This window comes from Siphateles boraxobius, unplaced genomic scaffold, assembly GCF_051911475.1.
Source record: "Siphateles boraxobius isolate OS27281-9 unplaced genomic scaffold, OSU_SipBor_1 5, whole genome shotgun sequence".
Lineage (NCBI taxonomy): Eukaryota > Metazoa > Chordata > Actinopteri > Cypriniformes > Leuciscidae > Siphateles > Siphateles boraxobius.
Window position 1 is genome coordinate 30,373,147 of NW_027509141.1, and position 17,527 is coordinate 30,390,673.

At 35.1% G+C, this 17,527-nt stretch overlaps 1 protein-coding gene across 1 annotated transcript; it reads right to left on the bottom strand.

Moving 5' to 3' along the window:
• Positions 1–11,589: 11,589 nt before the first annotated feature.
• tdo2b (tryptophan 2,3-dioxygenase b) lies at positions 11,590–15,640 on the bottom strand. The gene is made up of 12 exons (XM_077204328.1): positions 15,551–15,640; positions 15,257–15,359; positions 15,022–15,112; positions 14,825–14,895; positions 14,563–14,690; positions 14,175–14,361; positions 13,949–14,056; positions 13,750–13,861; positions 13,232–13,289; positions 13,060–13,139; positions 12,890–12,980; positions 11,590–12,008 (listed from the first exon to the last, which is right to left on the bottom strand). The coding sequence occupies exons 1-12, from the start codon at positions 15,583–15,585 to the stop codon at positions 11,849–11,851; spliced, it is 1,224 nt and encodes a 407-aa protein (XP_077060443.1). The 5' UTR covers positions 15,586–15,640; the 3' UTR covers positions 11,590–11,848.
• Between the last annotated feature and the right edge of the window lie 1,887 nt (positions 15,641–17,527).

Below are 17,527 nucleotides of genomic sequence, written 5' to 3' on the forward strand. Positions count from 1 at the left end.
GAGAGGAGGAGGAGTTCTGTCCACTTATGTCTACTTCAGTGCTTCATCTAAGCTGCTATAGGCTACAGCGATGTTAGGCCCTGAAACACTTTAACATAAGTATATTGATAATCAACATTTCCTTAATATGCTTGTTTAAGGAGCCCAATAAACTGTATGACTTTTAAAGATGCTTTGCTGCCTGCATAATGTCTAAATGCATGGCATTTTTACACGTGCGCTTCATGGTTAATCTACGCATAATTACTTGATATAATATTAAAGGCCCATTGTAATAGTCCAATAGTCATATAATATTAAAGGCCCATTGTAACAGTCCAATAGTCAGAAATATCATGAAACAAATGTATGTCTTCATATTTGAATGTACATTAAATATTTATTTTAATAATTAGATAAATAAAAACACAAAATCTTAATAAAAAACGAATAAAGTATCACTTTTTTCTTTTTGCACCTAAAAAAACTACTTATATTGCAAAAACAAAATACATTGCATTTTAACCTTCTTTAATTAATGAAACAATGCTTCAGAATCTTTATATTCAGTGATAGGTTGCTAATACCAAATTCCCAGGTTTATTCCAGCATTAATAATTGTAGACATACTTGTACAAAGTTTAGTTACCTTGGAAACATTTTTGTGAGTAGGCTAAATGTGCACATGACATGATGGAGCACTGTGGTTTGGTTGGGCAGAAGCAGAAAGATGGTCTGTGTTGAATTGTACTGAGGGAACAACATGCAGCAGGGAGAGAATAAACAGCTGTCAATAGCTCAGAGGTGAAGAGTTTTGAGAGAGAGAATAAACGAGACATCTGACAATGTCTTTTCTCTGAAGGGGAGGGTAATGTCTTTTCACATCTGCATCTCGTGGAATCTCAAGGAAGAAAGAAGAGTAACATGAAAAGCAAAAAAGAATGCCACTCCCTCATGCATGTCTCTGTCTTTGAAAGAGAAACAGCGCCACCCATGTGCGGATTTCTGTGTAGAACATCAGGCCATGCAGGCGTTGCTCACTATTGGCTCACTTAGATCTTAATTAGGACAGTCATCAACTAATCCCAGAACTAATCACAGTGATGAGTTTTCATACTTCTGTATGGCTGAATAACTTGTGCAATTCATTCCTTCTACAAAATATGGGCCAACTGTGCCCCTCATATAAATAGGCCTACTATTGTTCAAAAGTTTGAGGTCAGTAAAATTGTTTTAATGAAAATTAATATTTGTATTCACCAAAGACATTAAAGTAATCAAAGGGTGAGTAAAGACTTTTATAATGTTACAAAAGATTTCTATTTCAAATAAATGTATTTCTTTTGAACTTTCATCACTGTATCTACAAAACGGCAGCACAGCTGTTTGAAAATAATAACATTGAAAATAATAAGAAATATGTTTATTGAGCAGCAAATCATCATATTAGAATGATTTCTGAAGGATCCTGTGACACTAAAGACCGGAGTAATGATGCTGAAAATTCAGCTTTGCCATCACAGGAATAAACTACATTTTAAAGTTATTTTAAATTGCAATAAGATTCACAATATTAGTTTTTACTGTATTTTTTTTAAAATAAAATAAATGCAGCCTTGATGACCATAAGTGACTTTCTTCCAAAAGATAAAATCTCACAGACTCCAAATTTTTGAATGATATTTTACATAACTTTTGTACAGTAAACATTGATGAGTGGATATTTGTTATATCAACATTAACTGTCGACCTTGTTACTGAATATTTGAAAAGGCATTGAATGACTCTCCTATTGTCATTGTGTGGTCCGAGCAGAAGAAGACAAGGGAGAATAAAAAGTTCCAATGCAAACAATATCACTCAAACAGGTGCAGACGGGTTCACACACACTTAGTAGGACCGAGATCGGACCAAGACTGGCTAAATAGAATGAAACTAAATACAAATACTGATGAACACTGATTAACAGGTGATATAGATGAGGTAACAGCTGAGACAGATGAACTAATGAGGGTTACCATGGAAACAAATGAGTGGCAGGAAAACAGAACAAAGGAAGACATGTGACTAATGAAAATACAAACAAACACTGGCACGTGATACCTATAAAGTCTTCTTTGAGCGCTAAAATTGAATAAACAAGGCTGTTACACATGTGTTACTTAAACAATTAGCCGTTAAAAAACATATTGGCCGACCATTAATCAGAATCATAGGTGGGACGAGATATAGTCTATATTGGTTGCAGGCCTAATGCAGTCAAACAGACTCTGGTTTGAGACTCATAACATGAAACTGCTGTAAATCAGCACACCAAATTATGCCATTAATTGAGATAAATTATGACATACCCATAATTTTCCTGAAACAATGGCAGGATCACAGTGGAATATGGAGTTAATGAACAATGCTTTGTGTCTGGGTTAATGTCTCCCACACCGTAAAAACTATTTAGTTCAGTTTACTTAATTAAATTGTGCAAACTCGTTGCCTTAATTTAAGTAAGTAAGCATAACTTAATTACATCAAGTTCTCGTTACTTAATTTATTTAAGTTTTGTCAACTTAATTCTATCTGTGATCTGAGGAAGTGTACTCCCAGAGTGCATTGCGGCATGAATAAATGAATTGCTTTGTTTTACCATTTTTGGCTTTATTTTACCATTAAAACTGTATTTGCTATCGTTATTGGGGTTATACTGACAAGAGACAGCAAATAAAATTGCAATGGTCTAATTAATTAAATTAATTTTTAAAAAAAACGTGTTACCATTGTTGTGGTTTGCATGCTGAATGTTGAAGGCTGTGTGTGACTCAATCAAAATTGCAAGATATTGTCACAAATATAGAGGGATTATATCAACCCAATTAAAAGTTCATGCCATAAGTGTTTGCAATTAAAATGTAAAAAGATCATTATTAAACATGATAGTAATGTTATAAATCATAAATACAATCATTAAGAACATGGAAATAATTTAAGTATAAATATATATAATATTTATTACTTCACTTCCTTTGAAATCAAATAACTGTGAATTGATTGGAAATCTTCAATTGATTGGTGATTTTAGGAAATCAACATGAATTTATGAAGAACGATGACTGCAGAAGTGGAAGAAATTATTGAAAAGTCTATTAAGAATTGCCCCGCATCAAAAACCATTTGCCCCGCCTGTTTTTGTGTTTGTTTTTTTGTTTGTTTTTTTGCTTTGGCAAAATGCTACTTAAATCAGTCGAGTAATGTTTAATAGTGTTTTCTGAGTAATGAAGGCATAGCATGCAAATAGTACAGATTACTAATTTTTTTTAAAGTAAGTTCAACACATTATCGGACTAATTAAGTTAATTAAGTTAACTAAACAATAGTTAGTAAGAACAATGGTTTTACAATGCATTAGCACAACAGTAAATTCAACATGACACTCAGACATCTTGAGTGAAGAACAACATCATTATTCATTTGCGTACACAACAACAGACTCGCATACATGCATGAGCATGTGAGAGGATGAGAAAACATCGAATTGCTTTTGAGAAAGTCCAAGCGAGAGCAGCTACAGGACATTTGAATGGGAAAGAGTGACGGCAAAGTCAGCAAAGTGAAGACACTACATTCATTGTACATCCAGTGTTGCGTAAATTAGAGGAGGGGGAAAAGCAGTATGGTTCACTAATAGAGGAATATTTTTTCCTCTTTCGGTCTGTAATGAACACGGCATGAGCTGGAACATCACAGACACGCGGAGGGGGAGATCACGGTGGTCTCTGGATAAACCTAGTCATGGTTCTTTACAAAAAAACTAAATACTGTAATACTGTGGTGGTACCATGGTAATAAACTATGTTTACATGATATAAGGTACTATGTGGTAATATCATGATACATGATGCTTTAGTTTAGAGAGATGTGAATTGGGATGTTTATGCTTTGGATCAAAATAGTTGCCTGGTGGCAACTGAAGGGAAATGGGTGTGCTTTTCCCCCTGAAGAAAGGATTCATTTCTGCTTGAAAATTCTATTACAAGAGACCAATGTTTGGCCAGAGCTCAGCAAGCTTTTTCCACTGATCTCATTCGCTTTTCTTTTTTTCTTCCATGCAAGAAAGAAAAAAATCATTTTTGCACCCTAAGACTGAGAGGGAAACGGGGGAAAGCATCTGGTAATAATCAGGATTTAATAGTGGAGGCTTACTGTAAATCTGCGAAGAATCTGACAGCTGCGTTGGTTCATTTGGCCTGGCCAGCAGGATGGGGACATCATCGAGGTGAATGACATCAGGAATCTTCTCTATTATGTGTGAGAGAGAAGCATACTGTGAGAATGCTGAGCAAAAATCAGCTCTAAAAATATACGGGGGATTTAAGAGCATTTGCTGAAGCAGAACAGACAAGAAGAAAGTTCAAAGTAAGAGGCAGACTGACAAGTCAAAGTTTATGGCCCCTAAAGTAAATGCCATGCTGATATTTTTTAAAAAGAGGCAGGGGTTAAATTTGACCTATGGTTGCTTAGGGATCCTCAAAGGTTTAGATTACTATCACAAAACAGCAGGTAACATAAACGCCCCAACTCCAAACACTATCTGAAAATAAAACACACACACACACACACACACACCTTGAAGAATATCTATATACCATCACCAAAATGGCATTTCTTTTATGCAAAATGCAGTGAAACCAGTTATATTCTTCCAATATTCAATATCATTTTTTAAAATAACTTTAATCTGTTAATGTAATTTAAAATGTAATATATTCATGTGATTCAAAGCTGCATTTTCAACATCATTACTCCAGTCTTCAGTGGATGATCCTTCAGAAATAATTTTAATATTCTGATTTGTTGCTCAAGAAACATTCATTATATTTATTATATTATTTTTTTTAATGACAGAATATATATATGATATTTTCACAGCATTCCAATATTTGGGTTAATGTGCCTTTAGGGACACACTTTAAATACTTTTATATTGCACTTTATGTTATCTATATGACATAATTTTTCCAGCTATGGTGAGATGGACTCTGGAATTCTGGGAGGTTTTTGTCTATAGTAAGGGAGAGAAAGACGAAGGCATTGATCTGCAGAAGATAATAATCCATATGTTTTGACCTTCCGCTTGAATATTTCATCACTGAAGGATTTTGGTTGCATGGGCTTTGGTAAAAATCCCAATTTTACACCAAATGAATACCCTGGCCATCCTTACCAGATCTGGATCCAAATAGGAAAGCCTGTGAGATTTCCATGGGATGAGATCATAAGATCTTGAGAACTGCTGCAAGCACATTTGAATACAGGGGTCAGTTTCATTAGAATTATGAAAACTTTTACAGCATGTGCATGAAACAGAATGTAAAGTAAGTAATCGATGTGGATAAGATCATTATTTATATTGCACAACAATAATTCTGCCCCATTTCCTCTAGCGATTTAAGACTTTGTGATGGTGAACAGATGTTGTCACATGGTTTTGCAGAGGTTAGATCGCCTGTTTCTCGTGTTCTGGGGGCAAGGATAGGTTAATTCAGGTGCTATGTGGTCATGTTCATGAGAAAACAAACTGTTCTCAGACTGCACAGATGCACACTAGTGTCTTTCCCCTATTTTATGCTTCAGCAAAAAACAATACGAAACCGTTTTTCCAAATCATGTGATCATGTGACAGAACGATGCAGCCACCCAATTACAGGGAAAACAAATCAGTACAAAAAAACCTGTGAGGAGACTGCTTTGAAACAATGTCCGTTGTGAAAAGTGCTATATACTTACCTTATACTTAAATTTGACTTACTTACAGTATAAAAATTTGCATGATCTGTATTCAAAAATAAAATATATATTTATAAAGCTGCAAGCATATATATTATCCCATCGTAAGTGAATTGATAATATAATGATCATAATGATCATTTTAAAAGTGTAAATAAAATGTGATTCAACACAACAAAATAAACTATATTTCGTTTGTGTTCCCGCATGAATATTAGTGTTGGGGGGGAATAAATTATGAGCATTGTCATTTTAGTACTTTATGACCCGGTTTCGACAAGACTCGAGCCAGTCCCAGACTGAAATGCATGTTTGAGCTGTTTTAACTGAAAGCAACTTGCACTGACATATCGCAGGCATGTTTATAAAAGCTACAAAATGCCCTGATTGAACTAAGGCCCAATCCTGGCTTAATCTAAGCCCTTTCTGTGAAACCATCAGGCCTTATCTTATTAAAAGAGAAAGTAAAATATGGGAAAATTGTGAATGGGATCTTAGAAACCAGCTGTTTTTCCGTGCCCAATCGGTGAGTGCTTGTCCAGCATGGCAAGGTATAATGCCTTCACAAGTGTGTCATGGAAAATTGAAAAGCGCTTATAGCAGCGCTTAATGACCTCCTGATGGTGTAATGGGACTGAAACAGAGAGTTCTTCTCACCACAAGAGCCTATAGCCCTATTCGCACTGGATTAGTATTATCTGGGGACCTCGTGTTAATTAGAAATTACCCACCCACATCTGAATTTCGTGTGGCGCATTCGCCCGGGATAAACAAAGCCTGTGATTTTACTCGAATTACTGACTCTAAATTCACCCTATATCTCTGAGGATCAATTTGGAGCAGTCATCAAGGGCTCACACAGCTAATACAACACAGACAAGAAAAGACAGTTATATTTTCATTAATCTTAAAGTGCAGTCTGCCAAACAGATGGAGATATTTAGTGGTGTAACTTTGCTTCCAAACGCTGGGATATAAGAACACAGTGTTGACCGACAAAATATTTGATCCGAGAGGGGCTGCATTAAAAAAGCAGCATGTATTGAGACTTCCAAAGAAATGTTGTGCAGCTAAATCACTTCAGCTTCTCCAGAAAAGACACTGGACTGCCAATATCTACAACACAGCACATGACAGATTAATGATAACATCCCCAAACTACCTTCCATAGAAACGTTTTGACAGGAAAAGCAACATTTATGATGAATTATATTGGCAAAGAGCAGTTTTCTTGACACTATCGCTCCCCTATAGGTTCTGTGTTTATGTTTCTCTTTTCCTCAGTGGTCCAGCCCTGGTGTTGACAGCTTCTGATTGGAGATAACTGCAGGAAATACTTGGAGGAGGGAGATAATGGAGGACTAATTGGATATCTAAAATGAGACCGGTTTCCTGAGCTGGAGTCCAGCCCAGGGAATATGTCTCACTCTTAGCTTCTGTCCGATAGGCTATGGAACTAGGCCTATGGATCGCACTTTCCAAACTGGCATAGCATAATGCACCAAAATGCCTGACTTCAACAATAATCTATGACTATATTCTTCATCTCTGCCATCACACTCACTGCTTCTATCCTCCTTGATCTTCAACTTGTTCATCTCTTATTTCTGGACTGGACCTTATTTTCTGATGCACTGCTGTCACTACATCATCAATACTTTTTTAGAAAAGGTTCAGCTTTCCCTCTCTGTCTTCCATAAAACTTACTAACATCAACCTAACACAGGTAAAAGGGCTATTATACTGCCTGCCAGTAATGAACAATAGTGCCAGCTAAACAAAAAATATATTTATCCAATAAAAAAAGGACATTGACATTTTTGAAACAACACACAGATAAAAATAAATTTGGCTGGTTATTAAATTTGACAAAAAGTGCATTAAAAATCATTAAAAACTTTAGAAAACACATTTGGATGTACAATTATACATTGCATTTACAGCATGTGACATAATGTGTTCCAATATCTCCTTCACTTCGTTTTTGCCAAAAATGTCAAGCACATGGCATGCACATAGATTTTAATTTTATTGGTTGAAGGGGATGTCAGGATAATACTAAAATGTATCTCTTTTTATTTTAAATTTGATTTTCCCTACGTCATTTATAAATTAATTTTATTTTCCCCAATCTTTACAAAGGGGACAATATGTATGCTATCATACATTATAGCATATTATAATACAACTTACTAGGCCTATATATTTACAGAAAGCAAAGTAGGCCTAATCATTAGACAAGACTGAACCTCATAGATATATAAAGGCTATCATGATCATTTTGCCAACAATGAACCATGGATTTGTTTAGTTTATAATACGTTTTATTTTTTACTTAAACAAATACAACATATAACATTAAAAATCATCGGCTTAGACTGCATTTGAAGAAAAATAAACACAACAGTTTTCTGTAGCCTTGTGCGAACTTATTCAATAGAATTAGAATTTTCGCCGGCTGCTCGGAGAGTCATTTTTACATTTCCCGCTGTTGTCACTAGGCTACGCCATCATAGACAAACAGGGGGAGAAATTAGTATCTACCGCACCGTCGGTTTTTTTTTTCTTATCATAGTCTACAAATGTCTTCATTCATAGTCTGACATATATTAGAAGCTATGTGTCTCATGGATTTGCACTGAATTGATTCTCAAAAATACGGAACAAAGTGCGTCCGTATTATACGAAACGGTTGGCAACCCTACTTACAACAGAGAATTTTCTACATTGTCATTTGACGCTGCCCTTGCTAGAACAACCTCTCCATTTTCTGTTGTTGGATGGATTCTGCCCTCTAGTGGACAACTGAAGCATCGTCTGTCTGCCTGTCTACAATCTATCTATCTATCTATCTATCTATCTATCTATCTATCTATCTATCTATCTATCTATCTATCTATCTATCTATCTATCTATCTATCTATCTATCTATCTATCTATCTATCTATCCATCTATCCATCCATCTATCCATCTATCCATCTATCCTTCTATCCATCTATCCATCTATCTATCTATCTATCTATCTATCTATCTATCTATCTATCTATCTATCTATCTATCTATCTATCTATCTATCTATCTATCTATCTATCTATCTATCCATCTATCTATCTATCTATCTATCTATCTATGAATTGAAATTGGTAATTATGTCCCTGGAAAAGCCCTTTCTAAATAAATACAATATTCAGGCCTACAATAAGATAATTATGTGCACTACAAATGTATAGCATTCTATAAAATATAGTATAGCCTATGCTACATTCATAGTGGGAATTTATTGTCATCTACTGCAAACTTGAGCTCTCAACTTTTGCTCTTTCTATCTGAGCCAATGACTGTGCACTTCTGTATTTTTCTATGAAAACACTCGATTGGAGCAGGTTCATGCCCTCTGTACATCTGATTGTAGACAGTGCAGTTAATTTTTTAACAGAACTCACGTTGTTTCCCTCCTACATATTACACACATCACTGTATGGCCACACAACTTACACAAGCTTTATGTGTAGAGACAAAGTATACTACAGGTCAACTGAATGATCTTGAAAGAGTTTGTGAATGAATGCTAAACAAATAGACAACTAATCGATTGTGCCTAGTTCGTTTTAAAAAAGTTCCGTAGAAATATCAATTTGGTCATATTTGAAGAGTTGTGAATTAATTTTAGGACTGATTTGGGGAACGTGATTTCACCAAGTACATCATGTTACTTACTGGATCAACATCTTTGTTGATCCTGGAACAACATTCCAATCAATCAATCAGGTTTAAGGGACAAGTTTAGAGTTTATGTCAAGTTTAGGTTCACAGCAAGGCGTAGGTGCTTCGACATCAGTGTAATACACCTATCATTTCTCTCCGATTTTAGGGGTAAGTTATGGGTAGGGTTAGGTTTAGGGGTAGGACAAATGTTTTGGCCGTAAATGTCGTTCCAGGATCAACAAAATACTAAATATCCATGACAAATACTAAAATGCATGAAAATAGCTGTCAAAACATATGTTTTAAAAACACATTTAAAGGACTGTAGCTGTCACTTAAAAATTATAGAGGATTTACAGTCTTAGATGACCAAGTAGACATGTATGACAGTATACTGTAAATCAGAGTAACAGGAAGGGTCGAAGTGTTTATCATGAGAGAATCTTATAGGGTCATCACCAGACTTTTTAGTTTTTTGTTTCTTTTTTATGAAAAACAAAACCATAACACTACAATATGTCCTCATTTGTTACCATTAGTTAATGCATTATCTAACACAAACTAACAATGAGGAATATATTTGTACACAATTTATTAGTCTTTGTTAATTAATGTTAGTTCATAGCGAAGTATTTTGAAATTTTCATTTAAAAAAATGTATTAGTATTGATATTAATATAACTAATGTTAAGAGATGAAACCTTATTGTAAAGCATTACCACAAATTTCTTAGAACGTATAAGAAGATATTAGCACAATGACATTTTGTTTTAAATGTATTATTGATATTAAGATAGATAGATTAGATAAGATAAGATTAGATAACTAATGTTAACAAATTAAAACTTGTAAAGTGTTACTAATAATTCCATTGGCATAAGCTGTCACAATCCAGTTGCAAATATCACATACACCTGAACTGAAACTCTAATCATACTATTGTTAGTTAGTTAGTATCATAATTTAAAAATGTAAAAATAGAAATTCTTATAACTCTTGGCATATTTTGAGGTCAAAGTTTAGCTTTAATTCTTATAATTGTTGGCATCTTTTGTGGACAGAGTAGAAGGAGTCACCCAAGGATAATATTGCAGGTGTCAGGGACAACTGGTTTAACTTGAGTCAGGTGTGTATGTATACCTATGGTGACAAACTGAGTGAACAGAACCAATGAACAGACTACAAGCAAAAAACAAACTAAAACAGTTGGAAAACTAATAAATACAAACATGAATGAAAACAAACACAAAATATTACATTAGCACAATGGCATCATTTTTTTTAAATGATTTTTGTCCATTTCCACTGATTTGGAGCAGTTCAATTGTTTATTCAGTTAAGATGCTCCCTAATTCAAAACAGTGGTCACAAATAGGCTATTTACCATCAGAAGCTGGTGAACTGGGTTGGAGAAAATTCTGGAAAAATGTAGTTTGTTCTACAGGTAGAGATGAAAACATGTTTGTTTATTGATGTGGTGCACAGTATCTTCACTTAAAACTTCAGCATAAAATTTGCTTCTCAACTACCGTACAAATTTCATTTTATATAATATTGTGTGTGTGTGTGTGTGTGTGTGTGTGTGTGTGTGTGTGTGTGTGTGTGTGTGTGTGTGTGTGTGTGTGTGTGTGTGTGTGTGTGTGTGTGTGTGTGTGTGGCCTGGTAAACCCTACCTTATGGGGACAAAATGTCCCCATAAGGATGGCAATATCTGAAATCCTTGTTCGTGTGGGGACATTTTTTGGTCCCCATGAGGAAAACAGCTTATAAATCATACTAAGTGATGTTTTTTGAAAATGTAAAAATGCAGAAAGTTTTCTGTGATGGGTAGGTTTAGGGGTAGGGTTAGTGTAAGGGGATAGAATATACAGTTTGTACAGTATAAAAATTATTATGTCTATGGAAAGTCCCCATAAAACATGGAAACACTACGTGTGTGTGTGTGTGTGTGTGTGTGTGTGTGTGTGTGTGTGTGTGTGTGTGTGTGTGTGTGTGTGTGTGTGTGTGTGTGTGTGTGTGTGTGTGTGTGTGTGTGTGTGTGTGTGTGTGTGTGTGTGTGTGTGTGTGTGCGCGCGCGCGTAATCAATGAGTCGCATTCAAAAATATCCTTTTATTGGTACAAAAGACATTTTTTACATGCATGTTTCAAATATAAATAGTATGTACAAGATTGCTTGATTTGTTTGTATATACACAATTACTTCATCATTAAACTTCCTTTATATATCATCTGGAGGGAAGTTTCTAGTTTTCCGATATCTAGTAGATTACGTAAATGGAGCAAAAAGCATAACCTTTAGCTGATCAATACAGAGTACTTGGCATTATTACCGAGTTATTGGACATTATTTATTTCATCAGCATGGACAAACAAGTCTGATCTTTCTAATCTGAATCCTCACCGCTGCATGAGTTGTAGGAGCTGTCGTAACACTTGGCCATGTAGGGGAACTTATGGATGTTTGGGTTCAGTTTGGGCACATAGGCACGAGGTACCAGGAAGGATGCCAGGTTGAACAAATCCACAAACACTTTGTAACGGTCACTGAAAGATGAGAGAATGACGCATCATTGATTTATGGCAAACCTTCATCTTTTTAAGCACTTTTCTGAGGTTAAAGTGTTACTGTTTATCACTGTGTGAAACTCCAATAAATGCATTCAAATGCGAATAAAAGCCTTTATTCATCTTCAAACACATCTAAAAATATGGAAGCTTGTTTCTGCCACGGAATACAACAATTTAAAAGATAATTGCGACTTATCTCACAATTCCAACTTTTGTTCTCACAATTGTGAGATGTAGCCTTATCTCTTATTGACCTTTTTTTCGCAATTGACATCTTTTCTCAGAATTGTGAGATATAATCTCGCAATTACGAGTTATAAAGTCCAGTTCTGAGGGGGGAAAAAGACGACTTTTGTTCTCAGAATTATGAGTTTACAACATGCAATTGCAACTTTCACAATTCTGATTTTTTCCCCAGTATTGCGTCATATAAACTTGCATATGCGAGAGAGAAAAAATCAGAATTGTTAGATAAAAAGTTGCAATTACCTTTTTGACTTTTTATTCTGTGGCGGAAACAAGCTTCCATGGAGCCGTTCTCACACCCCCCTTCAAACCTTTAAAAAAAAATGGAACCGCCCACGGCCCACCTACCACACACACACTTCTGACTACCAAATAATCTCACTAAAAATGATAAAAACAAAGATTTTTTAAAACGTGCAGTGTAAAACTCTTGCAAAAGTTTGTAGTATCATTGAATCATTGAAAAATAAAGCATTGTTTTTTTATGCTGTTTAGACATTTGATTGAGATGCACCCCATAAGAAATGAGCTGTCATCATGTCACCATTAGTAAGATGATGACCAAAACACAACAGAAAGTTTAGTATTTCAGACAAAACTGAGACACACACCTGACAGTCGAGCGCAGGTAATGGTATCCTGAAGATCCACCTGTACCAGCCTTACTACCAATCATTCTGTGCACCATACAGACATGGTTATCTAGAGAAAAGGTTTTGTTAGGTTAAATGAAGGATATGGCTGTAGATTTCTGAATACGAGCTCAGAATCAAAGGCTTACATCTCCACTTGGTCATAAGCGTATCGATCTCCATCAGCGCAGTCAGGAGCTGGAAGGGCACCTGGAAGCGAGGCTCTTCCCTGGAAGGGGAAAAATTAAGGTCTGTCTCCATTGTATAATGAACAAAAATAATATTTACATGAATTTAGTGGATATTACATGAAATGCGTACCTATAGAAATTGATCATTAGAGCTCCTTGAAGGGCCTTGTAAGAAAGTCGACGCTCACCTTTTGGAAAAAGATTAAAATCACAGCAGTGTTAATTAATTTTTTGTCATTACCTGCCAAGGTAATATAACAAAGTATAGCGTTATAAATGTGTAGGCCTATTACTGTAGCGGATGGACCAAACAGACACAATTATTCATTATATTTACTGAATAATCCAGCAAACACCCTCAACCCAACCACAAAACAAGGTGCTAAGGTGCCTGTGACACCTTATACCTTGAAACCTGACAAATATTTATAATTAATTATAACAAGTTTATTATTCATATTTCCCCTTTGAGCTAATTTGCTACCGTACTTTGTTTTTTTAAACTTTACTAGACTTGCGATGTTGATAACTGTGGAAATGTGTCATCACAGTCTGTAAAAAGAGTCCATAGTTTTAGTTAATAATCCTACTAACCCTACTTAGACTACCTTAGCGGTTAGTGGCAAAGCATTGTGGGCCGGTCCTCACCTTTGCTTAAAAGATGCTCATGGCGTTTTGGGTCAAATAGGGCCGTGAAGACCTCAGTCTGTTTGTTTCGATCCTCTAGAAGCTCCTGCTTTACCTCAGAATCTTCCAGTTTCTATCAGTGAAAGCAGTACGTTAACCTTAAGCTCAGTAACATGACTGGAAAAAAATAATTGTGATTGGAAATGAGAGCAGAACGAACTTCCAGTTTCTGCTTCTCCATCTTGAAACCCTCTTCGATGTTGGCTTGCAGTTTCCCCCAGAAATTAAATCCATCACTTTCCAGTCCAGGAGTCCTCTCCAGCCATTGCTACAAAACACAGAATCGGAAATCACTTTGACATCGCATTCTAATTACGGAAAAAACAATAGTGGCCAAATCTTTTGAACCTCAAATTTCTTTTGAACCTGAAGATGATAGGCTTTACCTCCACCAGCTGAAGGAGAGAGGGTTCCTGCTCTGAACTCAGCAGTGTCTCACTCTCATGTTCGTGGAAGTTATCTCTGTAGTGTCGACGGTTGTAGGGGACTCTTAAATGATCCGCCACACCAATCTTACCCTCCAGAAGACGGAACTGAAGACTCTGGAACCCCGAGGCTGGGGACAGATACTCCCTACAACACGTTCACAACATAGTCTGATTCATTCACAAATTGCTTACAGCAAGCTCACTGGAAATTGATGTTCTAGGGTAGATTTATCACTAAGATTTTTAATTTCACAACTTCTTACACAAATTCTTTGTACAATTGAGGCCAGTTGTTTATGGTTGTTTGAGCCGAGTGAATCTGAGTTATATCGACTGAGGCTGTTACCTAAAGTCGAAGAAGTCCAGGGCAGTCATGGTCTCCAGGACAGTAAACTGTTCCACCAGCAGTTTGAAGATCATGGTGATCCTGTGGATCCTGCTCACCACCTTCAGCATGTTTCTCTCATCCCGAACCTGTGGGAGACGTCCACATTTCATAGTTTTTAACTTCATCACTAAATAAAGTCATAATGCTTGAGGTAAAGTCAACACTTCTCTTTAAAGTTACACTTATTTTACTCAATATTCACTTTTTTAGTTTAACTCACATGGTTTTTAATGAATAGGTCCCGAACTGAATCGAGCTCCCACAATATCTGCTTAAACCACAACTCGTAAGCTAAAGGAAAGCAGGATAATACAGTCAGGATCTGTGAAAATGGAACCTTAGAATGCAAAATATTTTTTAATGCTACGTGAGAGAGAGCAGGTTTTCATACATTATGAATACATATAAATAGATTACCTTGGTGGGTAATGATGAACAGATGCTCATCATGGATTTTGTTGCCTTTCAGTTCACTCTGCAAAACTTGAGCGTTCAGCACCTTGTCAAGCTAACAGCAAACAGACTGACGTTATTACATCAGCTTTTCTTGCTAAATCATTTGCCGCAAAATAGACTGAAATGTTAGATATGAATAATTAATATTTGGATCAGTACAAATATCGATAAAGGTTGATGACTTTAAGTTAATTACCTGTAGGTATTCTCCATAGATGATTCCTCCTTTAGTGGCTTTGTTGACGCCCTTTTGGGATTCATCCTCTTCCTCTGCTGTGCTGGGCTTACTGGTAAACAATCTAATTTTGAAATTAAAAAAAGTTTTTAAAATTTTGTTTGGGTAAAAAATAAATAAAACATTGCATCTTATGTTGATTACATTGTATTTCATTTAATTTGATTTTGATAATAAATAAAAACATAAATAAATAAAAACATACAACAAAAACATTGTTAAAAAAAACTAATTCTAAATTAATATGAAACTCACTGATGCTTTCTTTCAAAAAATGGACATCCACTCATGTTTTTCCTCAAAAAGTCGAACAGGAATTGCTCTTAAAGTTTACTGAAGGTTGTCACAAGGTTCTGGGTGTTTCATTGCAAAGTGAAGCATTTAAAGGTTTACAATGTCCAATCAAATGCTGGATTGCCAAACCCTGCCTATCCAAACAGGATTCAAGGTAGGCATCTGAGTGTGTGTTTGTATCCACAGACTACAATGTGATTGTTTATTATTTATTTTTTTAAATCAAGCCATTTAAACCAGGGTTGCTAGTTAATTAAAACAAACTAAAACCACAAAAAATAAAATGGTAAAAATAAACAAATTAAAAATTAAAATAAAATCTACATTTTTTTTAATTTCAGCTAGATGTCAAAGCAACGTTTCTCATTTTCATTTAGTTTAATGATGTACTAAAATAGCTAATAAAATAAAGGTACTATTTAATAAAAATTACAAAACTAAACAAAAATTACTAAAACTTTAAAATTCAAAATTATATGATTATGGATAAAAAAATAGAAACCTGTCAAAGTTGCCAAAAAGCCATATGTACTTGTACGTGTTGTCCAGACTACGTTAGGCCATTTATTGGAGTCTTGAAAATGAGGATTATTTAAGTGTTCTGCAATTTGATAAACTGCTTGTTTGTCTGTCCAAAGGGTGAATGCATTTAGATTATTAATTTTTTTTTCACTTTAGCTTCTACTCTAATGGTACCATATACTGTACGTTTATGGACAGGTAAATATTTACAAGTCCATTTGTTCTTACCCTCTTAAAGTTTAACAGGAGCAGCCAATGGCATCTCATGATGGTCAGGGGGTATGCCACAACAAGGTCATGTGGGATTAACTGTGTAGCAACTAAGAACATTCTAAATGCAAAACGCGAATACATTTTTTAAAACGAGACAAGCCAAAACGTCACAAGCACAATATCAAAATGAAGAACATTTAAATGCAACCCTCATTTTCAAGACTCCATTAAATGGTATTTAATTCCATTAAATTCTGATAAAGAAACAAATCGATATCTCAGAAACAGAGCTTCAGGTCAAAGGGTGTTGTAAGTTTAATGGGGCTGAAGTTCGGTTAATATGCACATTTCTGTGCAAGCACAAGTAAAACACACCACATGCTCAAAGACACACTAGCAGGTGTGCCTAAAATGATGGAATTAAGGAAGTATGGTTGAAAACAGTGGACAATCAGGCCTATCTGATGACATTATTAAAGGATTGCTCACGCTAATTGAAAATTGTGTCCTTTTCTTAGTGATCTGTGGTTTCCAAGCAGCTTCTTATTATATTATGTGTGTCACCTGCTAAGCCAAAAAAGTGAAGATATTAACATCAAGTTAAGTAATTCAGTAAAATCACAGCATGCCTCATAGGCATGAGAGTCACACTAAATTAATTCAATATCACTTACTTAGGCTACTTTTTAGTAACCTAATTAGTAACTACTATATTTTTTAACTTTTTACTTGCACTATCGTTGGTGTAAGATTTGTTTTCTTTGAAAGAAATTAATACTTTTATTTAGCAAGGACACATTAAATTGATCGGATTTAGCTACATTTAAAAAATAAAAAAGCTCTTCTTTTGCACTTTTACATTAATCAAAAATTTAACATAAAAAAACATTAAGCAGCATAATATCTTCAACAAGAAATCGCAAATCAGCATTAGAATGATTTCTGAAGGATCATGTGACACTGAAGACCAGAGTAATGACGCTGAAAATTCAGCGTTTTATTATAGGAATAAATTACATTTTATTATATATTCAAATAGAAAATAAGTCAGCTATACATGCACTGAAATCTGAAGGAATCCCATTTTGCAGAGCGGTAAGTGGGGGAAGAAAAAAAGCAAAAGCAAACTCGCAATATTTAAGCAAAGCAAATAAAATATAAAAAATAAATAAATATTAAAATATAAAGCGTGGCGGGATAATA